The sequence below is a fragment of the Apium graveolens genome, chromosome 3 (genome assembly GCF_009905375.1).
Source record: "Apium graveolens cultivar Ventura chromosome 3, ASM990537v1, whole genome shotgun sequence".
NCBI lineage: Eukaryota > Viridiplantae > Streptophyta > Magnoliopsida > Apiales > Apiaceae > Apium > Apium graveolens.
In genome coordinates this window covers 224,754,962-224,782,805 of record NC_133649.1, presented here as the reverse complement: position 1 = coordinate 224,782,805, position 27,844 = coordinate 224,754,962, and the positions used below count along the sequence as shown (strand labels likewise).

Genomic DNA, 27,844 nt, shown 5'->3' with positions numbered 1-27,844 from the left:
CAGTGGATAAATATATTACTTTCAATCATTAATTTAAGTATATGTAATTTACACTTCCCTGGTCAGGAGAAAAAACATTATGTAACGTTAGTATGTACAACAAAAGTAACCCGTATGTACTCAAAAGTTGGATCACAGTAATTGCCCGAGACGAAAGCCAGTATATAGTGGCGTCTTGTAGCAGAGAGGAAGGGAGGTCCTAAACCAAGACAAGATTCACCAAATTTTAAATCAGTTTCCTGGTTCAAGTTGTTGAGACTCAATTATATCTTCAACTGAGTACTCTTGTTCAAACCCAAGATAGCAATCTGATACCAGGATCAGTTTCATTCCCTAAAATGAAAAAAAAAAGTATTAAATCAGTAAACTGTGAAGAAACTTGAATAAACTGAGAAAACACACTTTAATCACAATGACATGATATTTAAGCACTATAGTCAACAAAAGGTCGGTGCATTAATTGAGCTCTTGCCTCCTCTGGAGGTCAAGGGTTTGACCTCTGAGTGTGCATGAGTTTACTTAGCAAAAAAATAGAAGATATTTAAGCACTATAGGTACCACTTAATGAAATGACTAACATGACTTGCTAACTGCCCTTCATACTTAACCAGTTGAAGACGAGTCACGAATTCTCTGTATAAAGGACTTGGATTACAAATAAATGTAAGAAGTTCACGAATTCTCTGTATAAAGGACTTGGATTGTAATTAATTAGTAACATAACATTACTTTTACAAATACATGTAAGACGTTTTCTTACTAAAATATATTCAAAGAATACGTTAAGCAAGATGAATTAAACCAAAAGAATGATCTTTACAATCAATTTGTTTGGAAATTTGGCGAGAAGTTTGTACTGCTGTTTAATTATTTATAAACATAAAATGGCCAAAAAACTAGCCTTATTACCCTTTTATTATGAATGTGTGAACTTATAACTATATAGAAACAGGAGAGACGAAGTGAAAAAAAGGACAATCCATGCACAAAACGGGAATACATGTTAAGAAAAATTAAAACTGGGGCAATTAAGTGTATACATCATTGTTTCTTTAAAGATATGTACTGACCTTGAGAGTATATGTAGTTGATGGCAACTTCATGTGAGTGACCAACCAGTCAGAAAATGAAACGTGTTTCACAGCATATAATTCAGAGGTTGAGGTATTTCCAAGAATCAGCCACCATGCTTCTTCTTTGACCTAAGCAAAACAACATAATGAGCATAACCATAATTGCAAACAAATGACTTACCAAAGAGAATCATCTTTACCTTTGGAAATCGAGGGGTAAATGCTCGAGATGATTTGTTGCGGAGGTTTGTTCTTTCCAGTCTAACGTTCAGACTAGGTAAGCTTACACTGTTAGGCTCTCTTCTTGGACTCTTTAGCTTAACTTGAACACTGGGGAAATTCTGTAGATCCTGTATACATGTAAAGAACGCATAAATAATACTGAATCGGTTGAAACCAAAAAGTGAAGGGCATCACCGTCTGTCTCTTACCCAGGAAGATGCAAAGATAAACAATTTAATGATCTCTTGGACATGCTTTGCTAAATGCTCAAAATTAAAATGTTGTTCCCAATCAAGGCAAAAAGTACCAGACGCCAGAAGCTTCACTAATTGAAGTTTGTAGATATCTACTCCCAGTGTCAGAAGTTTGATCCTGGCCATTTCACCCCTTATAAATTTTATACTAAATTTGTTGCCTCCACTACACACCCATTTCCCCTTTTATATTTGACACTAATAACTAATTTGTTGCAATATTGGTAATAAGAGGTTAAGGATTCAAGCTCAGAGTGTCATGTGCATGTGAGTATTTAAATTTCCGTGATTGACCTTTACCAAAAACATTTGGACTACAATTATTTGCCTTGCAATATATCAATATAAATTGAAAAATTCATATTATCACTATGAACATACTACAACTGTCGTGCTTGGCCCCACAACTGAAAGTGAAAATTTATGCAATCACATGCAAAAGAGTCGGATGTCAGCAACTACATGTACATGCTAGATACCCAAAATGTAAATATTTATTCCCACCTGATATAACCTTGATGCAGTTAAACTTCCAACAAGAGATTGCAGATTGTTCTTGGAAAGAACCAGTAGTTGCTGCACAGTGGAGATGCTATTTTTGAGTAGCAAATTGAGAAGATCGTCAGTCATATGCGGCAACATCCACAAATGAGAATCTCTGTTAAACCATAAACCCTGGTACGCAAGGACAAGGTAACAAATGATCATTAAAGAATGTAAAGAAAGAGTTAAATCCACGTTCATAAAATATCAGATGTACAAATTCAAAGGTAGTCGAAACGCAGAGCACTGTCGCAGGAAGGCGGTTTCAAATCATGATTGGAACAACATATGCATGATAGGCTAATGATAGAGGAATTGAAAAAAAAAGACATGGAAGAAAAAGAATCAAAAGAGATGTTGAAGAGAAAGAAGTCATAAGAGATGTTCATGCCACGCCAAAACAATGAAGAAAGAGAAGATCTACACATACAGTACATGTATGTGCATTACATAACATTTTAATTCAAATGTTCCAGTTAATAACCATATATATCTTAAAGAGCCTAGTGGAGGCAGGGACGTGTGATTATATGACTTCCTGCCATTGACCATTTCCAGGTTCCTTAAAGAAAAAAAATACTTAAAATCTCAACTATCAGTACATGCAAAATGAAAACCAGAAAACTCGTAGTCTTTCCATATCCAGCATTATCTACACACTTGTGATTATTTGACTTCCTGCAATTGACCATTTCCAAGTTCCTTATAGAAATAAAATTAACTCAAAATCACAAGTCACAACTATCAGTACATGCAAAATGATAACCAGAAAACTCAGTCTTTCCATATCCAGCATTATCTATACACCACATTCATCAAAGGTTGGTATGCAATTACAATTAGAAACACCTGCATGACCATTTGCATAAGAAGCATACACCACATTCATCAAAGATTGGTATGCAATGACAATTAGGAATACCTGCATGACCATTTGCATAAGACGCATACAGGTAATTGTACTTGAAAGCCATCCACTATTGGCACAAATATCTATCATGGCTCGAATGATACGTATACTTTGATCCAACACAGACTTTAAGTCTGTAATGTAGTCACTAATCGGCAGTTCCAATTGAGAAAAGTGTGCCTGACCACATATTCATGGTAATAAATAACACAAAGATTAAAGGTGAGTTAAAAAAAAAATTGAAATTAAATTAAAGTCAGTCCAAAATGCACTCATTTATGATACCTGGAAAAGTAAATTGGCTTTAACATGTGGGTCATCCAAAGAATTCTGATCCACCTCGTAAGGAACTTTCTCTGACAATGCTTCATTAAAATTTTCCTAAGACAAAGAGATAGTAATGTGAGACAGATTAAACATGTTCAGATCAAACAGACAAAAAATACTGCAATATCATTTTTAACATACAGAAACCATTACAATTTATGCAAGATTAATGTAGCACATGAACATAAATACATAAATATTCGAATCTATGATGCAATTATAAAATATTCTCCTATTTTAAACCAACAAAGCGTTTGCTGTGAGATAGTCTTTTGACCTAATATAGTCTTTTGACCTAAGCGGCTTAAATCATTATATCTTAGTACAGCTGGAAAAGAAAGTCAACCGAAATCAAGTAAAGGAATCACTAGAGTATTTGACTATAGTCTTAGTAACTCAGAAAGCCTTATAGAGCCTTGTAACTTCTAAATTGTTTTAAATTATGTCCAGGTATGCTAAAATCTATATACAGCAACACAAAATCTAAAGATAAACGAACAAATAATCTGAACTACTTGCAAAACCACAGGTAGCGAAGAACAAATTTGATTTTGCATGAGTGTGGCACTGGAGATATGACACACACACACACACATATATAAGCTTTTTGTAGCAGAAAAATATTACATTTCAGGACACCAACGTACAGATATACCTCATTATGTCTCACAGGAAGCTCATCGTATTCCGAGGCACCAGATAGTATGAGAAGAAAAACCTATGACAAAACAACAATTTTAACACACCTCGCGAGCATGAAGCATATGTAAATACATATAAGAGAAGGGTAAAAGGAAATTGTGTGCAGAAAGTTTTATACGTACTTCTAAAGATGTATCTGGACCTATGTTTGAACCAAACATTGACACTGTCATATATTTAAGGTAGTATTGAGATGCCATGGAACCTAGCATAGTAGTTACCACACTATCTTCAGTGATTTTGATGCAACCGGCGTCTTCCAAATCCTCAAATGTGTTTTGCACTAGGCTGTATAGAAGATAAAACAAGAAACATTGAAGTGGACATTATAACAAACTTCAGTCCTACTACATAATACAAGGAATATAGGGTTTTACCTTGACAAGTACGAACTCAAACTTCCATGTTCAGTGCCCTCTAAGCCATAATAAGCAGGATTGACCGTCTGTAACATAGATATGAACAATTTCAGAAAAGAGTAAGAGCAATTCAGCACAGCCATGCAGGGTACAACAAAAGAAAAGTCCACTTATTGTCAAATGACAACTTTATATTTGTGCACAAAGAATCCATATAGCAGCTTTTTTAATACAAACCAGGACATATATTTGTAGCAATATACTATGATCAGATATGACTTATGAGCTACTTCTCCCTATTTAATTTATTAAAACGGACATATTATGCTCTAATCTCTAGACAATAATTGTATTGAGATCAAGAAAACAGTACCAATCTACGGAATAGGTAAGTCCAAGTGAGATAGTGCACGGCATCTTCTTTATGGGATATTGTCCCGGAAACTATTTCTGCATTCATGTGATCATGCAGCTGCTCTCTCAGACTACTCTCAACTGGAAATGGCTCATAGAGGAACTGCATAAACCAAAATATTATCTATAACAGAGTATAAAACTGGGAAATTACTTGCATGTATATTCAAGTACATTAACTTATGCATTACCTTCTTGTAGAAGCTCTTTTTGGGTTCATGAACAAGAATGACGGCTTTCCCATGCTGATCATACTGTGGGCGACCTGCTCGACCCATCATCTGCAATATATCTGTGATAGGAAAATCAACATATCGCTTGGTTTTTGCATCATAAAACTCTGTGCCCTGTATTAGAAAAGACGATGGTAAAACATTATTGGTACATCAAGGCCGGAAGTAGTGAGTTAAAACTTTGCATTTGCAGCAAGTAGTAATATGCAATATCCGCCAAGGATTCTACAACTGTACACATCATGAACAATAGCACGAAGAGCATAGAGAACTCGACACAAGCGCCAGTGCAGTACCAAACTTAAATGCACCAGAGCTTGTGCACTGTACGTGAAAATAATTGTTTAAAATGGAACTTCTTCGATGAATAATTTTATGAATTTGGCCAACAATAAAAGGGCAGTTTGACCTAGATTAATATGCTTAGAAGACCAAGTCAACATCATTGGTGACACTCCGATCCTCACGCACCCCCGTATCGGATACTCGGATTCTCGGGAACACTCCGATGTTCAATATTCTTAAAAATTCTCAACTAAAATACATATTTTTTAAATATTTATACTACATATATAAGTAATTTTAGTTTAAATTCTTGTTTTATAGATGCTTATATCATGTATTTGATACAATTTGCATAAAACTATTAGTTTTGTTAATAGATCTCATCATTTATAACATCAAATATATATTTATAATAAATATATGTGCTGTACCCCCCCCCCCCGCACCCGAATCCTCATATTATTTTATTTACCGAATCCATGTATCCCCGCACTACGCACCCGCATCCCCGCACCCGTATCCTTGCTTCTTAGAGATTAAGGCAGTGCCTTATCTTATCCTATCAAATGGGACACGCCAAATTATATATGGTCCATATGGATGAGCTAGAATAATACAAATCTAAGAAGCAGTAAAACAGATCAGTAGAACACAGAGACCAAGATGCTTGACATTTTTCTAACGAAAAGACGTTGACAACGCCATATAAATGAATCACTCCCTCTCCCTCTCTAGATAAACGAGTGGGAGAGGTGCATTTATGATATCCATACAAAAGACACTAATACAATTTTTAAAAACACAATTGATTAAATGGTATCATATGATGGGACCAGAATACCCAAAAAATACCTGAAAACAATCGGAAAAAAAATCTCACAGAGCATTTACAGAATAAGTTTTACGGTTTTACCAAGTAGTCACACGATATTTATGTTGGGGCATCTCAAGAAGGATAAGATAAAAAGCATACTGGGAGGGAAGTAGTACTTTAAAATATTTCAAAGAAGTGCTTAAGCTTATGACTATGACATTCCTGGGAAGAACAGTATCCGAAAGCATGTAGTTAAACAGATAGAACCACACTTAGGTCAGGCTCACCTTAATTATGACCAAATGTGCAGGAAGATTTACTCCCCAAGCCAATGTGCTGGTGCAAACCAGTACCTGATGTGACACAGATTTAAAATTTTAAACTAAAAAAATAATCTACTTAATATAAAATTGTGTTATTCTGTGCATAAAACATGTCAACTATAATCCAGTTACCTGAATCTTATTATTGACAAAAAGTTCTTCAACCAGAGATCTGTCTTTGTCATTTAGCCCGGCATGATGCAACCCAATGCCAAATTGTAATGTATGCCTTAAGTTCTGATCAGCAACCTGAGAAAGAATCATTTGTAACGCTTCTTCTGCCATGCTCAGGAACTGCCGTGGGTGCTCATCTGAAGCTGCAAACTGTAATGACAAACAGCCATAATTAATCACTAAACTGTAATATTATTTACATCCTATAATTAGAAAACACACCTGAATGAGATCGAGCGCAGTAAGCCTTGTTTGACGGCGAGATGACACAAAGATTAGAACCGGTTTTGTTGGTGAATGAGTACTAATAGCTGCATATGTAGGTTTATTCATGCTATTCATCCTTGGACAGTAAAACTTTCCAGGATATCCCTGTTAAAAAACAAAAATCTATTTAGCAAACAGATAATACAAGTGATATATATGATACAGACATGTGCTCAGTATTGATGTACTAATATTAGTTCAAGCCTATATCGACCTCAGCAATCACCAGAAATATTATAACGACAAACCATGCAAACTCAATTCTAAACAAGTGACCTATTCAAATTCGTTCAACTGACAAGCTTGTACTGATAGCCTCTCAAAATTAGCATTATAATTTTTAAAAGATAGGTACAACTGTACAAGGGGACAAATTTCTTTAAGAATACAGAGTGCTCGATGCATTCCAGAATTTCACAAATGAAAAAGCATGCAGACACAAAAGCCAACTGGCATAACACAAACTTTTAATGGCCAGAATCCCACAAGCAAATCGTTAGGCAGGCCTACAGCAAAGGTGAAAAGATGAATTAACTGCAAAAACCTATTTCACTTGCCTGGATATGAACTTCAAGAGGCACAGGCCTCACGCTGGGCTTAAAATTAAATAAGCCATTTTCCCCCACACCAAGCCAGTCGGACAAATCGCTGAGAAATAAAAACACACATACACAAAATTAAGTACCAAAAAAATAGCGTTCATGTACTGTACATCTTTAAACAACAATACCAACAAAATTAGATAGCTAAACTAGAACATCAACAACAATATATGAAATATCGGGAAATTAATTGCTGACCCAAGTGCTTACACTCAACGTGTGGAACACTTTCACAGAAATTAATATACCAACAAATTGGATTATTAGATATTATGAACTACTCCCTCCGTCTCACAATACCAGCCCCTTTTGGAAAAATTATGCATGTTAAGAAACCATTAATTTGATGTTTTTCCACTTTATACCTATCATAAATGCATCTGTTTTATAGAAATAATAAACTACTCTAGACTCATACTCACACCTCATTAATTCTTATACAATTTTCAAAAAGGTTAATTTAGGAAAAATGTCCACATTTTTGCTTTGAAAATTGAAAATAGAAACGTATTTTGGGAAAAAAAATTCTCTCATAAGTGACTTCTATTATGGAACTGAGGGAGTATGAACTAGTAGCATTACTAGCATATAGTAGCGAAATAAGCAGGCATCAGAAAACATGAGGGCTCTGAAAGCTAAGTATATACAAGAAAAGCAGAAAACATACTGTGCATTTGCTAATGCTGTTGAAAGGCCTACAAAACGAACTGATCGTTCTGTTTGTGAAGATATGTATCTCATCCTAGAAACAATAACCTGTGAATAAATGTGGAAAAAAAAGACAACGAGAGTTAAAAACTAAAGAAAAGATTCAGCAAGGTGATAGATCCACATATTATTAAATCTTGATCTAGCTTAGGCAGGAGTGCAGGACAGAAGAACTCTATTATACGATGATTCACGGGCATGCTTATGGACTATCCGTCCGAATCATAACTAGTGTTCCTTTTGCACACAATCATTACACCAGCATACATGCAGCTGGGGTTAGTGTGTATCTTATTATTAACTGGACTATGAAGATTAATTAATTTTTTAGTATTTCAGTACTAATTTTAAACAATACGCTAATCATGATTACTTGATGTTAAGTCGAATAAATTTTCTAGAAAACAAAACGTTGATAAGAGTGATAAATATTCTTAGTTTAAAACATTTCCCCTAGCATGACATCTAGATAAAATCTAACACAGACGTCATGAGCTTGACAGCTAGTTCTGCAGGCCGTCAGGCATTGAAAACTATCAAGAATGGTCAAAATGAGGAGTGGAGAAAGCAGGGAGAACCAATGACAAATGCTGCAAGGCATTTACCGGATGCAAGGTTTTTTGATCTGGTGAAGGCGTGACAGGAAGCCTCTTATAATTATGAAACTGCACGGAGATGCATATGGACAATATGTCCAAATCATAACCAGTGCCCATTTTACACACAATCAGTACACCACAATACATGCCACTAGGGGTTATTGTGTTTCTTATGTTATGGACTATGCAGATTAACTGATTAAGTTATTTGTTATAAATATTCTGTATTTCCTACTGATCTTGAACAATAAGCTAATTATGATATCTTGATCTTAAGTTGAATATTTTGTCAATGATTAAGTAGGGAAAATTTGATATTTAAAGCCTCTTAAAAACAAAATGTGGATAAGAGTCATGAATCTTCTTATTTAAACATATTACCCCTAGCAGGACATCTAGATAAAAACTAGCACAACAGTCATCAGCTTGACAGCTACTTCTGCTGGCTACCGGCAATTAAAAACCTATTAAGAATAAGGTCAAAGTGGGTATCGAAGGAATCAAGGAGAATCAATGACAAATGCTGTAAGGCATTTACCGGATGCTCCAAAAGGAGCAGAAAGTGGTTTATAAAAGAGAAAACCTACCAGTTGAGGACCTATATTTTCTGGTTAACCCTTCAGCATTCAACTTCATGACATTTTCATAGTTCATTGTCAATTTTGTCACTTCTTTGGAATATATTTTCAATTAGGCTTTGCAAGTACTTTTCGGCTCATAAAAAAACATTAATTCTTTTGGCTGATGTTAAAATCTATTCGCTTTTTCTGTAGACCACGCATGCACGTGTATCCGCCATCTTTTTGCACTGAAAATGCAGATACTTATCACAATTATAGGTATTACCTCAAGTATAGGTCCACGATCAGCTCCCAACAAATGAATTTCATCCAAAATCACAAGTCCTACCTATCAAAGACAGATGGTGAACAGAATTTGAAAATTAAAGGTTAATTAATCATAAGATCATATTAAAAACTTGACTATGCAAAAAACACACACACACATTCTAAATTTAGGATTAGCATTTATACAAATATGCACCTTTGTGACATATCCTCTACTATGCCAGTTACGACTAATACCATCCCACTTCTCAGGAGTTGATATTATAATATCTGCTGACATAAGAGCCTTCATATCAGGTGTGTAATCCCCGGTCATTTCAACCTAAAAGATAAAACTTGTGAGAGCTGGCACTTTATAAGTATATCTATCAATATTTAGAAGAATGCAGTTGTACCATCTTTTTGCCGAGTTGAGAAACGAGGCGCTTCTTCCAATCGGTCATTCTTTCTCGAACGATAGCCTTTAGTGGTGCTATGTATATAACCTGCATAAAAGAGGATGAACATTAACCTGAAACTAAAAAAGAGGCATAGCATGTTCAACTAGTGACCTTCATTGCTGCATTGTAATAAAACTTTGCACGTCCTTCTGTGCTGCATTGTAATAAAACTGTGCACATACAATTAGAGACTTTTTTCCAAAATATATGTTGCAAGACTTGACTACATCCTGTTTAATTAATACAAACCCATAATAAATGTCCTAATTTGTATATACTTTCTCCACGCAATTTAAAGTGTATTAAAAGATAATTGTAAATAATAAGATTCATGTGTTCAGTTTTTTCTGAAAATTTGAACTTCCTATTTTCCTCCTATTTGTATATAAACAAAAAACATGAAAAAAATTACAAAAATCTTTTCTTTACACCTTAAACTGCGTTAAACAAAATTGAAAAAAAGGTGTGAAATTTATTGTGGGAAGAGGGAGTATAACTAACAGTGAAAGCTGTTCCCAAAAAGTGGGTTTGAAGAATAGTTAAAGTTTTTTTTTGTTTTCCAGATTTCCATTATATGCAGAGAACCTTTAAAAACAGCCGACAAGTTTTGCTGACCTTGTATTACCAATATATAAGCGACATAACATATTACAGCAGAAGTTGGTGAAAATTTCATATAAATTATCATAATTAAAAAAATCTGAATATAACAGAGTCTTCTCTTAATTCTCTTCTTTTCTCCTCCCTTTTACATTTATCTGTCTCTTATTTTGCGCATCCTAAGTTCATTTAATTTTTTAGTTGATCAAGGTATCCAAATTTTACTCAAAGTATCTGACATTAAATAATTATTGTATCCGAGTGCGGGTGTCACATGCTTACCAAAAGCAAGGTAGCTGTAACATAAGAGTTGGAGTAACCTAGTGCAGCACAATCACTTAAACCAGTAACATGTTCTTAGATAGCAAGACTCTTGAAGTTTCTTTTCACGAGGTATTGTGGCCAAACCCAAAAGATTCATAAAGAAAATAGTATGTTACAGTAAAGTTTATAGGTACAAATTCCAAGTTACAGCTATTAATTGTCATTATCTCAATTCAAGGGCCAAAAATAAATTTTAATGCACTATGAAACCGAAGGAATAAGGACAAGAGCAGAAAAGCTTTATTCGAGGAAACAATGCAATGGTACCTATAAACAACTTACAAAAGCTAAGAAAGAGTGAAAGGACATGACATCACGGAACAGAAACACATTTTACCTTCATATCAGGCTGGGTGTTGAATAGATGAAGCATAGCAAGCTCAGCAGATATTGTCTTTCCACTTCCAGTTGGGGCTCCTAAAAGAACATTGTTTTCCGTGTGATATAGCACATGAAAAGCCTGTCAATGATGTATGGTTTAATATTATGAAGCCAACTCTACTTACAACAACACAGAAAATATGCAAGTACAAGTCAAGTAGACATTACCTGGGTTTGAATTGGATTGAAGTGTGAAAAAGAATACAATGCCTCATAAGCATTATTTCCAAGTGCAGTCACTGGAAGAGGTTTCAGGTCTAAAAGTTCGGTGTGTGAGGTATGACCCTGAGATGCAAGACCTCGTTTGAATACAAGACAGTAACTTGCAAACCCATGCAAAGAAGTACAACGTTTATTTTACTAACAGTACATTTAATAAAAAGATTAATCTGACCTCTGGAAGTGCTAGATTGTGGAAAGATATAGTGTACAAAGCCTCAGCTTGCAACCAGGAATCTGAAACAGCACGAATGTAATATTGAGGAGGATGTGGTTCGAAAATTGGGACCGTAAATGTCAGCTTCTGTGCTTCAGTTCTAGCCATCCGCTTGGTCAGTGTAAATAGTTCTGAATGGTAGATGTGATCATTTTCCGAATCCTATAAAAGATGATTTGTCATACATCACGATATATATAAAATTCTAATCTGCATCTCCTTCACTGAGTAAGCTATAGTTTTTGAAGCAGCAGAAGTTATACTAGAATATAAATTTGCAAATAAAAATTCTCCAAGATTGTCCGGAAACTTTGAATTCATTCCATGTGATGGATTTCTAATGAATTGAATTATCCTTTAAATTCTTAAACTTAAATATATATTTAAATGCCATGCAATGGGAACCAAATCAGAATTCTTTTGGAAATCCAAACATGTCATTTAGATAAAAGCCATTATGTAAAAAAAAACAATCCTAGTTCCCTTATATACCACAAGGTTAATGACCTTCATAAAAACCGTATACTGAATAAATCTTATATGTAAGATGTGAGAAAACTTGATACAGGATACAAGTGTTATTAGTTTGAGGACTATGCACCACACTCACATGTGAAACATTAGGCAGTCTTGGAGATACTTTAATTCATATTCTTCTTGGTCATACTTTAATTCATATTCTTCTGGTTCAGTTGAACAAGGCAAACATTCATTTCTATCTGCTTTTTGTTTAGAAGGTAGGAGCCCAGAGATGATTCAAAGCTATAATAAGCATAACCTCCCAATATCAACCAATAATGCTTTTATAAGAGTCCAAAAAATTTAACCATAGTGATCAAAGTTTAAACAGTGATAAAAAATAAATAGGGGAAAATGATATATTCTTAGTACTAGAGTGCCTGTGCTACGCATACGGGTATTATAAAAATAATTTAACAATAATTAAAATAAATGATTTAAGATTTAAGATTTAAGATTGAATAAGATCGTTGTATTTATATATTATGATAGATTTATTTAAAATTAGATTAATTAGATACTTTGTTGTATTTATATTTGTCTGCAGCTTATAAGTCAGCTTATGACTTCTAAGCTCATAGCAGCTTATTGACGAGTGTTTGTCGACCCAACTTATAAGTCGAATTTATAATTTATAAGCTGATAAGTTAAATGTGAGCAGTGACGTATTTTTTCTCAACTTATTTTGATTTTTGATTTTTTATTAATTTTTATTTTAAAATATATGTTTGTAAATGTTAATCTAATATATAATTCACGAATTAAGATAATTATATAAAAAATTATTTATTTTAGTTCATTTAAGTAAAAAAAAATACTGACTTATAAAAAAATTATCCAAACACTTACATAACTTATAAGTATTTATTTACTTATCACTTATAAGCCACTTATTCGTTTTAAGTCATAAATTACTTATTTTAAGATTTCCCAAACGGGCACATTATATGTTATGGGATCATTTCCATTTACCAAAACTCAAATATTAATTCAAAATTGTATTAATCATCTAACTATAAATAACATAAATTATATTGATATTATTTAAAAAATTGCGATGCAATTTTCTATAATTAAAGATATGCCAAAATAATACATGGATCTTTTACAAATCTTAATTGGATACAAAACCTAAAAATGGACAATTCATTTGGTCAAATTATAGTTGAAAATATTATTCAAACCGAAATATGGATACCGGGGCTGAGGAATGGCCTATCCACTAATTTATAATATACAGATTAACAAGCTAGATGTGCTGTTAATGAGGTGGCTGTACTTGCACCATCCAAGTATACACAGTGGAGATGAGCGGGTTAATGGGTGGTAACATGTCTGCAGGATTCATCAACAGGCATATTCCATTCCATAGTTAAAATAGCGTTCCGCAAATCAACATAAGAAAAGATACATAATCATCTAACCACTGAGTCACTGACAATGATATGTCAATGTCGATAGATTGAGGACAATGATATACTCTTGGACTCTTAAAAAACAAGCTGGAAGTATTGCGGAAAAGGTGGTCGTAATTAAACTTCGACCATCCATATACACGTAGTTGGGGTGAGCAGAGTAATAGGTGGTGATCAGTCAATATGCAAATTCCAGTTTCTTGAGTTAACATAGATTCCACAAATTGAGATGGACAATTAACCACTGAAAACGATAAATCAATTTTAATAGATTTGTCACAATTATTCCTAACAAGAAAGATGAATGTACCTCTACAAGTATCCACCACCTTTCCGAAGAACCATGGAAACGATCTTTCCAGACAAAATTTGGTGTAATGAGCAAGTCCACCTGCATAATTAGATATAAAATCAACATTAAGATATTTCTCGAATATTCAAATTTTTCAAGACAAAGTGACACTAAAAGTCAAAGTAAATGTTTGCAGTTGTGTTACCTTCAGAACAGTTCTGGTAATTGGACTTACAGTAGCAGACAACTGAACTGAAGGAAAATTGCTCAAGTATTGTTTCACCAACTTCATATTTTAAAAAGGGAGGAAAAATATGATATCTGATAAGTAGTTGAAATAACAATCTTCATAACTATATTAAATAATCAAATAAGGCAATACCCTTCCCCCAGGTCCATAACGTATCAAAACACCAATATCTTTGTCCTGCATTTCCTGGAGGCGATCCAAGTCGGCTCCTCGTTCTTCAAGCTTCCTCAGTATCTGAGTCAAACAGCAACAGTAAATATATATACATATACTACACATTGACTTAAATATTCGGTGCATCAAGATTAACAACAAAAATAAACTATACGAACATCCAATGAAATATCCTTGTCAAACTGCCTAAGGGGATGTTGATGGGGCCAAATTTGACGATCCACGGCCTTACAATATTCCAACATGAAAGAAGTCATTTCGCACCACCCTCTGCGCAAACATATCTCAAATAAAGCCCTCATGATACGGCCCAGGCTTGCACTTATATAGGCAGCATCAGATATTAGAGAAAAGGAATCAATTGAACCCCGAGATATATACAACTGCAAGATACACAACTTAAATGTAAATGCCAAAAGTCCAATGTAGCAAAATAGTAACCATAACAGATCAGCATGACAAAAACAATTACCTGTATGAGAATAGAAACTTTTCCATGTTTATTTGAAGGACCTCCTTTCACTTCTAAGGGGCATGATGTTTGAACCAATTTCTCTAATTCGTTTTGCTCCTCATCTCGAACAACAATATTCTCAAATTCAGAAGAATGGGCCACCATGTCAATCACCTACAACAGATGTAGGATCACCAACTGAAATTTTTATAAAAATCTTAAACAAGTATTCTTATGTTATGTTCTTTTATTATAATCATAACAGGTATCAACAGAGTGGAACGCAAAAAGGTCATCATGTGATGATGGTCATCAATTATTATTAACCAATTAGTGAAGTTGCTACTGTAATTTGCCTGAAATCTTCACATTTTACAACTTGCACTTGTAAAAATAAATAATAAAAAACTTAGCATAAAGGAAACAAATAAATAAATAAAATAAAATAATTTTAAAAAATGTCACGTTCCACTATCTTAAGAAGCTTGTAAATGCCCATAGATGTGAAAGAGAGGAAATAATTAAAAAATAATTGCAACTTTCTCTAAGCAAGTAGGAAATTGACCACCATGTTTTTGAATGGGAAATACTAGCAATAACATAAGATGAAATTACCTCACTGTCATTCATGTGGCGCCTCAACATTTCATTATAAGTTTCAACACTAGAATACTGGATATAAAAGTGACTAGCAATGCGACCCAGCTCTGTGCAGTAAAAATTTCCACTCTTCTCATCAAACCGCATCATTTTAGCTTTATCAAGTGAACGCGCAGCATCAGTAACAAGGGATCTTTGCTTTAAACTCAAAGAAGGATCTGCAATAACCTGTCAAAACAGAATAGTGCATTTAGAAGTGGATTCAAATATAGGGTTTGGAGTTTCTAGAGTTCACTATAAAAAATTTCCATTGCGGCTTCGAAGTCCATAAATTCATTATTTTTTGAATAGTTTTAACATCTAACCTCGCGGATGCGAAGATTATTCAAAATAAGTAAATGAACAAATATGCATTCAATAAAATGACTTGCAACATAGAAATTCACATAGGGTGAACTAATATTAATATTAACAAAATACTTTTGTACACAATATCATATTGCTAAAATACTAACATTCGCACGGTTGGATTATCAGAAAACGATCAAAAAAATATATTTAAGGTGAACCTGTAGCTAAGTTCTACATAGTGAACTGTAGAAACTCTTTCCCCTAAAAAGTATAGTACTACTTATGGAAGAAATGACAATCAAACAGAGAAATTATCTATCAAGTAGGAATAGCACAAACAAAAAATCTATATATAACACTATGTTACAGTATAGTACTACAGTGTTAAGATATATAACACCACCAATAACACTATGTTACGGTGTAACAGTTACACCGTCCAAGAAACAAATTTTAATGTGGATTACTTTGGTCACAATCATTCCATATGAAAACATAAATACAACGTGCAAGAGGTGGCAAAACAAAATAAGAGCACACCACCTGGTCCTTTTGAGCATTTAAAGAAATATATCCAAGGACAAAAATCATTTGTCGACAATCATGGTCCACAGACTCACAGTGCAGTTTATGTGCTATATCTACAGATATTCAACTTAAAAATATTATTAAATCATTACAACTGACCATAAAGTTTATAGATACAGGGACCTAAACTTTCATCATGAAGCACGCTACCTCTTGGAACTACTAATTTAAATTAAACACGGAAAAATGTCTGCATCGCAACCCATACTCATGAATGAAATTGATTAATGAATGGTTCAACTACATCACATATACATACAACTCTGGCACATTCGGACACTATATAGTGTATTAACACATACAAGCAAAAAAAATTGCAATCTACATTAATAGACATGAGAAAAGGGATCTAAGTCTATGTATAGAAATGTCAGACGAACTAGCATTCCAGCCCAGGCCCCGGTTCACAGGATTAAGATCAATATCACAACCAGTGAGGTCTGCAAGTTTCACATCTAGGAGGATTGCTACCTGAATAAACCTAGCTACTTTGCCATGTTGCGGCATCACGAAAAGCAATTAGCAATAACCCGATAGGTAGGGGAACCCGTAGAATTATCTCCTAATAAGTCTTAAGTTCATGTAATATACTAGATTCACACTACTGAGATGGAGAGCATCCCAGGATAAAGATAAACATATAGAACCTCAAAATGTAAGGTATTTTTGCTCCCATCAGACTCTTATACCTACGACACCAATTAAATAGCTAAACTCCCGAATGGGGATGATAAATTAGATCAGTTGCGGATCAAAAAAGTATCAATACTACGAACAGTGTATATAACATAATAAAAGCATCCTGCATAGTGTAGAAACAGTTCTGGGGACTTGGGAAGTTTGTATAATTGATAAGAAGAATCCAAATAAGGAGGTCGAAACCTTATGACTATTAGGCACACAGCTTTTACTTGTCAGTACGAACACCAGTTCCTCAAAAATATTCAATGTCACTCGTAATCCATTTACACGAACAAACTTAATTTTTTAACCAAGAAAGTACCTCGTCCCAGCCAATTCCATATGCTAGAGGATTCATTTTCATCCGTATAAAGAGATAGGTATAACCAAGCCAAGCACAAGCTTCCTTGACATTTGTCACTGTACCCAATGCTACCTCTGCATTTAAATTGTCCTTTAAAGAGCTAATAAACTGCATCGAAGTAAAAAGTTGTATAAACCATCAATAAAAATGTTAACTAATAACTATAATGATAATAACTTCATAAATAAGACAAGTCCAGTATATCAAATAGCTCGAATGTGTATAACATAGAACAGATTATCAAAAAGCGCAATTTTATGCCAGAAAGGACACAAAATCAAGGGCACGTGGATGGTTACTATTATGAGTCAATAGTTTTTTATGAACTAACATGTATTCAAAAAAACAACTTAGAAAGCATATAGGAAGTGTGGACTGCAATCACAAAAGGTATCTACTATCAAGACACCTTGTACCTGACTCTCTATCGGAAGTTGGCTTGTTAACAATCGTAGATAGTAGGCTAGTTTGTCATGAGATGTGATAATGATGCCTTCCCCACTTTTGTCAAATTGGGGTCTTCCAGCACGTCCAAAAATCTGAGATATATAGCAGGAAATTCAAAAAAAAAAACTAGATGCAAAATATTCAGCAGGTAGAACATACAATTTACAATCACCATTAAAAAAATGTCTTATCCTACCTGCATGACATCAAGCATGCCCAGATCTCGCCACCCGCCAGCCTTAGGATCATACAATTGAGTGCCCTATGCAGAGAACATAACTGATATAACTAACATATAGGGCAAATAACATGAACAAATGAGAAGGTATTATCACACTCACCGTCTATTTCAATCAAGGTAGAACCACAATCCAAATGTACACACGTCCAAACGTAAAAATTTATACACAAAAAGATATAAAAGAATGTGTACATATTCTTTATGCAGCAGGCGTTCCCTTTCTTTACCATAAAATATAAATATATAGGGTGACAGGACAAAAATTGGGGATTTGAAATCTCACAGACCCCTCTTTTTCTACTAAAATAAATTACATCAAACTCAAAGATCAATAATCCCGTGTCTTCATGTATGAAGTCAACTCAGAACTAGTTGTACGGTGTTGTACCAGTTTTGATATTATGTCGCATAATCAGATGTACTTATAGACTTATTTCTGTAAACAACATAACCACATACATTTTAATCGCAACAGAAAATTACAATGGGTGTGAAACCTCATTTCCTGTCCCAGTTACAAAACATAAAAGAAAGTTGATTAGAATAATTGCATTTTTTTCTATTTGTGTTCCCTCCAAAATCATAGTAATAATAAGATAGACTATATAGTTGATGAAAAAACACATTAACTTTTTCCCACTTTTTAAAAATAATAATAAGATAAAGAATTTTGAAAACACTATAAACGTTCATTTTTAAAACAAATATATATTAAAGAACATGCAAGTTACTTGTTTCCAACATTGCATAGATTGTAATTTATAATATAATAATTTACATTAAAAAAACATAAATCTTACAATCAGCAGTCTGAAATATGATCTGGCGTTACATAATCTAGTTTTTATTATGTCATCCTAAATATAGCATAAGTATATATTACTAGATTAAAAGACTATAATTTTAACAGTATAAATATCATTTTATTCATATCAACTTAGTAATAATATATTACTTAATTATATTTATATATTTAATCAACGTATTATACTCGATCCATTCCTAAATAATTGTCGCTTTGCTTTTGGCAAGTAAGTTGAGATATAAATAAATAAATAATAGTTATAGACATTATATTTTTAAATTTTATCTTAAGTCTAACTAATTTTTTTGCACCTTAACATACATGCCAGAATTCAAAGGCGGCGATTATTAAGGGAGGGAATTCAAAGAATTATAAACCCTTATTCCAACTCTTTTTACCCATCTTCTCCCACCCTTTCATTTATGTTCTACCACTTCAGTACCAATTACCTATTCTTCTTAAGTCTATTTTTCACTAACACGCGCTCCAACAAATAAATTAATCACTATTGACCTATGAATACAACTTTTTTTGACGAGTACTCGCAAAATATTAAAACTAATAGCTACGAATTCCCCCACTTTAAACCATAATAGACAAAACTAATGAAACAGAAAAGTACTTGCAGACCAGAAGAATAAATTGTTCTACCCATAAAGTCAGGGTTAAAAAGGATTTTTGCCACATCATGTTCTTTCCTTGTACTTTTAACTAGTGTAATTGTTCTATCATTCCCTATAAGCTAATACAAAAATTAAAATATATGCATGCAGGTTGAAGAAACAAGCTTCATTTTTAGAAAGTTTCACCAACCTTTATTACGACAGTGTGTGCAGGTAAGTTTACACCCCATGCTAAAGTTGCTGTGCAAACAAGAACCTGAAATATAATGTTAGATTTTTAGGTGCTACTAGAGTTTTAGCATGCCAAAATGTTTGTAGAATGGCATACCTTTAGAAGTCCCTCAGAAAAAAGCTTTTCAGTTAGTCCTCTATCAGAACGTAACATGCCAGCATGATGTATACCAACTCCATTGTCAAAGAGCTGTACAAGTTCCCTATTTCTTGACTTCAAAACATCCTTCTGAAATTGCATGTCTTAGGCATGAGACACTGATAGCCTGATCCACAAGAAATTGTGTGTAGATGTCATCTATAAAATTTAAAGAACAATTTCCTTGCCTTAATTAATTGATATTGTGGGTGGTCTTCATTCCTAAATAGCTCCAGGCCCTCGTTAATCTTTGCAAGTTCAACCTGACAAACATCAGTATTCAAAAGCAACATGTCAAACACTAATCATGTTAGTAACATAACAATTATTTTAGCTAGAAACAGCAGTCACGTGCATGCACAACAAACACATCTAAGAATGCAGCAAAATGAAAGAAAAAACTTTGGCGATAAAATATGTAGAAGAGAATTTATCATAAAACCAAGCTACACAAGACACGGTACCTTGGAACACAAAAATGAACAACTTCAGCATATCAGAACCGTCCTCTTCTACGTAGTTATTATACATACACATAATATACATTACACTGTTCTTTTTGTACATCTTCAGGCCTCGAATAAAATCACCATCAACCAGAGGCAACTCAAGAAGACAACAGGTCCCACCCAACAGAGTCCAGACACAAGAAAGGCTTACAATCCCCACAGCCAGGCGCAGGGTGTGAAAGATACACTTTCACCAGGCAAGTTTTGCTCAGTTTTCATATAGTAGCAGCAGTGTTATTAAAAGCGCTCTTTAAGCGCAGCTTAAGCGGAAAGCAGATCACCATGTCCATGTACTCAAGTCTAGCAGATCTATTAGAGGGTATTATCTTTATTTTAAGAATAAGACACTATCATATCGGTTGGTTTTTAAGTTCCGCCATGTCCATCTACTCAAGTCTGCCTCTAATTAATTAATTGTTTTCAGATTATTTCACTGTTCATTTAAATTTCAGGTGTGTAAAGGTTGTGTTGAGTTTTTAGCTGTGTATAGACTCGGGGAAAACTGCATGCAAGAGTTTCGCGATTCAAAATATGTGCCCTACTGGATTCAATTTCACCTTTCTGATGCTCAAACGTTTCATTTTATTTAGCTTTTATAATGATATTATATGTAAAAGACTATACCTGATTTTGTCAATTAAAAAAATGCAGTCAATTATATTCTGTATGTTTATAGATAGAAATTGGTATTTTTACCAGTTTTTCAGCTGTTTTCCCTGTGTCTTTCCGTGAATGAACAAAAACCATTGCCTGATACCCGTTTTTCAATGAATCCACTACCTGGATTTTAAAAAAAATAACCAAGTTAATTTTTTATGACAGCTGCAGAACCGGTTACACGGCAGGGTAAGAGTTCACACAGTAAAAAATAACCTTATTGTAGCAAATTTCATTCTGCAGCTCAATACGTGCACGAAAATTTGGTTCGCTGATTCCAATATACTGTTGCGCGAGAGGCACTGGGCGATAGCTGGAGTCAAAGAAAAAGAGTCCGGCTTCAGGATTTACTCTCAAAAATTGTGCAACCTAAAGACAAGGAGTCATTGAGAATCAATACAAATGTAAACAATATACAAACAATTTTCATGAATGTCTGACATGTACAGACAAAAAAGGTAGATGAACCAGTTGTCAATACCAACCTCCAGATAGTTGGGTAGTGTAGCCGATAGTCCTACAATCCTTATCATACTCTGGGTAGATTCTACCTGACATAAACAACAGATCTTAAGGATCACACACTGTATAAGGAAAAACAAACTTGAATTTCTGCAGCCTCTTCATTCCCCAACATAGATAATTGATTTTTCACATGTTTCTGCAGATCATAAAGTACTATATGTCCCATATATATATCAACATCCATTTATACTTGTGTAAATTTCCAAAAAGTCGACTTCTGTGGAATAGGTGCCAATTGTTACAAGAAGACCATTCTACCTCTCCCCCATCACAAACAAGAAAGTCAGGCTAGTGTTATTGAGCAACAGTACGATTTCATGAATTTAAGTGTTAATTACGGGGGAAACTTCATGTCATATCTGAATGTTTCGCTTTTCAATAAAAGCAATAAAGCATTCCAAAGAAAGGGATTTCCGTGATTCAGATAGAGAGAAAATTATGTTCAGAATTATTAAAAAAAACTGAACTAATAGAGTCAATTTTCTAGTAAAAACCAGTATTGATTACATTAGAATTGCATACATATGGACCGTATCATGTAAAAGATATTTATCAAGAGGTGCTATAGACATTCACCACGACTGCATATATCACTAATGACGGTTCAGGCGATAATCGGTTCAGGCGATAATGCTGCTTGTTGCCCACCATATATATTTGAAACAGAATAAAATGATGTCTTCATTTTTTAACAAGTTTACCTGACGAAGAGTTCGAGCCACCAATGCTTCTATTACAGGGCCTCTATCATCATTTAGAAGATGTACTTCATCAATGATTAACAGTTTGACCAACATTGAGAGAGACATGTCACTGCTTTTGCGCGTAATGACATCCCATTTCTCAGGCGTTGTAACTATCATCTGTTCAGCATAGAAAGAAGCTAATGAATCTAGTTTGATTCAATGCTCTGCTACAAATGATAAATTTATTCTTGTGCAAGTAACCTGGGTTTCTTCAAGTTCATTCTTTGAAAGTTGCATATCCCCGGTGAGTTCTTTCACGACCATGTTTAAAGGAGCTAATCGATGACTAAATGTTCTAGTAACTTCTGCAGCTAGTGCCTGTACAAAATCAAACATATTAGACATCTACGAGATATACTGAATTTGAAAACAAAAACGTTAAAACTTAAAACCAAGTTGTACCTTCATTGGAGCAACATAAACGATCTTAAATTCATCTTTATGCAAGAACCCATCCTTGAAGTGCTGTCCAATCTGTGAAACAAATGTCATTTGACAAATTAAATTAACAATGAAGTAACAAGTATTCTAACTCCAAACTCGAACAAGTTTAACTAAAATGCATACACTTAATAGAGAAGTTCTATTTAATCGAAATAGGAAATGTTTATTGACTGGGTAAAATAAACTGAGGTAGATACTGAGAAGTTTTTTATCACATTACAGGCGCCTAGGAGAGTGTCTTATCATTTATATAGGCAACTACGTACAAAAGCACATAAACAGTGCCTCATATCTAGCATTGCCAGCCCAAACTTGAGCAAGAATTTATCACAATACAGATACATAAGCATACTTTTGGTGTCCAAACTAAAATAGTATATGTCAATGAACTAGGCCCCTTCCATTTTCGCCTAGTCCCCCCTACGGTAAACTTAGCAACTGATAAGTATTTGACCAGGGCCAGGGGAACACCTTATCCCTCAAGTGTGTAACTTGTTTCCTAGACGCTTAAACAGCACTGTACAGCCTTAACATAAAAACATCCATTTAGAAGACTACAAAGTGGAATTTATTTCATCTAATTAAAAATATATAACTGCAGTGCTGGACCCAGAAAAGCATAGATGCATCCCAACTGCAGAAATATGTTTGGTGTTGGAAAAGAGATTCTTACAAGGGGTATAAAATTAATACTACATGATATATGTAATAGTTTTTAGCATAGAAAAACAATAATTCAACGAAATTTTAAGAATTTTCAATACACACTTTATACAAAGTGGTCAGATACTTCTCGCCATTAATTAAAGCTCGTAAACAAGATTACAAGAGATGAACTGAAAAATAAATAATCCCTAATTTGTCTAATTGTGTTTATGAGGGCAGGAAAAATTATTTGTATATCCAATTTTTTTTATATATAACAGCAAAAGAGGGTGGGCATTTCCCTATCCTGGCCCATGATATCCCAGCCCCTGTTCAAATGCATAATACGAATGAATAGACTAGGGTAATTAGTGTACACACCTCATGTAGAACAGCAACCATAGCTATATTTGTTTTTCCAGCTCCTGTTGGAGCGCAGACCTGAAAGTAAAGTAAATGCCATCTAATATATATGAGCTGTGATTTTTTATTAAATATTTGACGAAACTACTTTCCCCCATGCTCATTGGAAAGCTTAACAGCACTAAATATAAAATACAGACTCACAAGAATATTTTCGTTAGTATAATATGTTGTTTGGAAGATTCTGCTCTGAATGCGGTTCAGAGACTTGTAACCCTGGAAAGCAGCTTGAGCAAAGTCATCTAGCTCCTTTATCTCAATCTGCCAAAGGGCAGCAACAAAATATGCAGTATAAGAATAATGAGCTACCAATCAGCATTAACTTTATATACAAATGCAGCTGGACATGTGTGTTAAGTAGCTACTTTGCTACTTTGCTTTATGCAGAAGATCAATACCATACTAAACATTATTTATACCTGAGTAGTTAATGCAAGTAGCTACAAATTTAATGCAAGATATTGTTAGCAGATTAAAACTTCCTCGTCCCCAAGTCCAGGTAACACGGATTAAATGACATAAATGATATTAATGAGCTACATGAATGATAGAAAGAAGGTACCAGTTTTTCCCCAGGCTTCATTGGTGCTGTTTGTGTTGGAGGAATTGTAACTTCTTCGTATCCCTTATGATGCCTTTTCACCGTGCCTTGAGGCAGGGCAGTAGCATTGGACTCTCCACCAGTCCCAATCAGATCATCAAAAATACTTCTTTTCTCACTCGCTTGAATTAAGGAACTAAAACTCATGGAAGATAATTCATCGTCATTCCCTTGATCAGTCCCACGTCTCTGCTTCTTCCCCTCCTTGCGCCGAAGTTTATCAATTTGCCTCTCAGATTCTGTCTGCACTGTAACCTACAAAGTGAAGCAACTCACAGAATTAGAAGTCAAATTCAATTTTGCAATTAATCTAAAGTTCTCAACTAGATTATAGGTTTAAATTTTTCATCAGGAAACATCTTTAAATACCTGAGTACCATAGCTAGGCATGCGTAATTGTGAACCTGGGACCTTTTGGTCAGACCTCAACACAAACATCCCATGATGAACAGCGTCAACAAGTTCCTTCCTATGCTGTAGTGGGAAGATTCAGTCAAAAGTAATTTCATCCAACAAATTAACTACATTACATAGAAAAATGTAAATTATAAGAGTTTTGAATGAATTACTAAGTATTTTATATCTTTCATCTAGCTTACGGTAGTTTTTTCTCGCGATTCCAGAAATATAATTCACCAATGTAATCTACAAATTGGAATTACTAAGTCCAATTGCCAACATATATAATGAGTAATAATCTATCTAAATAAGCTGACATGATTCTTAAGAATATCATAGAGACGAGTTCTACATCAATTCGGAACACTGAACATTTCTGAAACAGGACCGATGTCTACATTTACACAAACACATATATGCATGTATATATGTACAAAACATGTAAATCATTACCGTTATAAGGTCTTGCACTGTTTCAAATGCACTATCACCAACGAGATCTAACAAATCACCAGCTATCTGCACAAGTTATAAACTTCACATCTGTTAACCACAAGTTGATAATCAACAGATATTAATTTAAAAATCAATCATTATGCATCACACCAATACCTCATCCCCAGCCTTCTCTGAATCAAGAACCCTGCAAATAGCCATAGCCAACTCATCTCGAGGTAGCTGTGAACTACTTCCCTTGACTATCACATCACAAGCATCTCTTAACCAATTCAAGTCAAAGTTTCCTTTAACACTTTCAGGATGGTAATTTGTATTGTTGTCATTCCCATACCATCCATGCGGAATTGAAGAATGTGCGGTGCTAACCTCTATCAAATCTTCATCCTCGAGAGAAACATCAACCAAGAACCGAGCCGGGGGTCGGAAAACAAGATCAGCGCCAAATTCCATATCATCGCCAGTTCCATTTATTTGACTCTCTGGATAGGAAGCTGCTTCTTGATGATTAGGTTGCAATGATAAAAGCTTTTGCGCTAATAAAGAAACGTTACGCAGACTTGCATCTGAAACAACACGGCCAAGTAGCTTATCCAATTCTACCCTGCATCTCAAGTCAATAAAATACATTCACAATCGCGCCAGAGAAGTTACCACTTTATCTTACTCTAAATTGGAAATATTGACATTTGTCAAAAAATATGCTTAATATGCTACACACACTTAGTATCAAAAAAGCAATTCATTACCTATATTTCCTAATACGTCTATATTTTTCTTCCTCTTCGACATGGTGACAAAAAATTTGGTACAGAGTCAACGCAACCTCTCTAAACTCTTCCTCAACAACCTCCCCTCCGGTCAACTCAACCACAGCACCAATAAACTGTTTGTACGCTTGTCTTACCTCGGTAGAAGCTGCAACGCAATTCATCAACATATCATATACATATGCTTGCACGCAACAAAACTCATACATACTTAATCACAAGTCACAACACCCATACATACCTTCATCCCATTTATATACAATCTTCTTGGCAAGTTCCGATTCTTTTAAAGAACTTGCAGAACTATATCAACGAAAAAAGTCGTTCAGTTCAAATAAATGGATACACATTCCATAAAATCATAGATATACAGACTACATATTCACACATATAAACACAAACATCAATAAGAACAATAATATCAAATAGATAAATGAATTTAAGATGACGAGTATACACACACGCCACACACACACATATAGGAGCAATAAATCGATTTAAAAAATGATTGAAGATGTAGAGTAAATAAAAAATTATCATTATTTTACACCCTACAGATTATCACATACGCGCACACACACACTACATTACATATATTAGAGCAATAAAATCGAATAAATAACGAATTGAAGTCCAAGAATATATTAACTACACTACACATCATCATACAATATATATATATATACTACTATGTAACAAGGCTGCTAAATCAGTCTTTTAGCTATAATTAAATAAGTGTAACAGATGGTGTCGTTTAGTAGTTACTGTGCTTTCGTTTAGTAATTACCAATACGACACCGTTTGAGTAGACTAATATTGTATAACGTTATCAACCTAGGATCCAGTGCCATAACGGTATTAGCTCTTATCCTATCAATAGCTGACAGGTGTCATGGAAGGGAACATATAAGGGATGTCCTGTAGAGAGATAAGGCAGACTTGAGAATGCTTGTATTTTGCTTTTCGTTATTTCCTTTCATTTCCTTCCTGTAACTGCACTTATTTTCCAGTAATTCAATTCAGTTGTCCTTTGTTGAGTTAATTTTCTTATTGTTCGTAATTAATTCACTGAAAAACATAGCAACCCGGTTACATACTAGACATACTACAAATCATCATCATGTATAGGTAAAAACGGGCATTATGTAAAGAACCGAAAGTGAAATATACATACTATCACACATTACATAATTGTCTAGTATATTAATTAACACACAACACATTGACACATATAGAAGAGTAATACAATCAACTGAGAAAACAAATTGAAGGCGAAGCTACACACTACACACCATCATATCATGAGATATAAAGAAGTGCAATAAAATCGATAATAAACACGAATTGAAGTAAAACATAAAAACCTGGTGCGTTGATTGAACAAGTTTTGGAGATACAATTTGCGTTGGAGATAAGCTTCATCAGCATCAAATGGATCTCTGAGTGAGTTTGTAAAGCGAGGAAGTTGAAGCAACATCTCTTTTGCCTTAATTTTACAAATTTCGCTTGGGTTTTTAGTTGCGATGAGCAAGTTTTTAGAAAAAAAATATATGAACGGTGTGTAATACAAGTGTGAAACATTCGTGTAAAATTCGGACCGGGTTCATGTAAAATCGGGTCACCGGCTTGCAGATGTTTTAGGCTCAAATCGGGTTCA

General features: G+C 34.2%; 1 protein-coding gene across 2 annotated transcripts; it reads right to left on the bottom strand.

Moving 5' to 3' along the window:
* Nucleotides 1-3: 3 nt before the first annotated feature.
* On the bottom strand, nt 4-27,744 carry LOC141713139 (DExH-box ATP-dependent RNA helicase DExH14). 2 transcript variants are annotated; one of them, XM_074516426.1, is made up of 49 exons: nt 27,552-27,744; nt 26,429-26,490; nt 26,167-26,335; nt 25,574-26,021; nt 25,415-25,480; nt 24,932-25,036; nt 24,524-24,817; nt 24,106-24,222; nt 23,920-23,979; nt 22,852-22,923; nt 22,651-22,767; nt 22,405-22,566; nt 21,664-21,729; nt 21,395-21,547; nt 21,218-21,301; nt 20,201-20,275; nt 19,971-20,102; nt 19,833-19,898; nt 18,170-18,235; nt 17,943-18,065; nt 17,485-17,634; nt 15,558-15,770; nt 14,961-15,116; nt 14,647-14,871; nt 14,447-14,548; nt 14,270-14,350; nt 14,083-14,163; nt 11,797-12,000; nt 11,571-11,687; nt 11,359-11,481; nt 10,053-10,142; nt 9,854-9,979; nt 9,656-9,718; nt 8,170-8,258; nt 7,458-7,548; nt 6,856-7,005; nt 6,592-6,783; nt 6,424-6,489; nt 4,996-5,151; nt 4,764-4,907; nt 4,409-4,476; nt 4,154-4,319; nt 3,985-4,047; nt 3,288-3,383; nt 3,015-3,182; nt 2,054-2,224; nt 1,274-1,423; nt 1,071-1,202; nt 4-333 (listed from the first exon to the last, which is right to left on the bottom strand). In XM_074516426.1, exons 1-49 carry the CDS (start codon nt 27,662-27,664, stop codon nt 232-234), a joined length of 6,285 nt encoding a protein of 2,094 aa, XP_074372527.1. In that variant the 5' UTR covers nt 27,665-27,744; the 3' UTR covers nt 4-231. The 2 variants fall into 2 exon arrangements, with proteins under 2 accessions (XP_074372527.1, XP_074372528.1); XM_074516427.1 differs by having other exon boundaries at nt 4,253-4,319.
* Between the last annotated feature and the right edge of the window lie 100 nt (nt 27,745-27,844).

What these genes read in the sequence shown, in the direction of transcription:
- LOC141713139 (XM_074516426.1), bottom strand. Translation starts at nt 27,664, where the DNA reads ATGTTGCTTCAACTTCCTCGCTTTACAAACTCACTCAGAGATCCATTT. An exon ending in TGGCTCGAACTCTTCGTCAG is followed by an intron (nt 21,730 to 22,404) that starts GTAAACTTGTTA and finishes TGTTTATGTCAG; the next exon opens with GTAGAATCTACCCAGAGTAT. An exon ending in TTATGCAAATGGTCATGCAG is followed by an intron (nt 2,225 to 3,014) that starts GTATTCCTAATT and finishes CTTGCGTACCAG; the next exon opens with GGTTTATGGTTTAACAGAGA.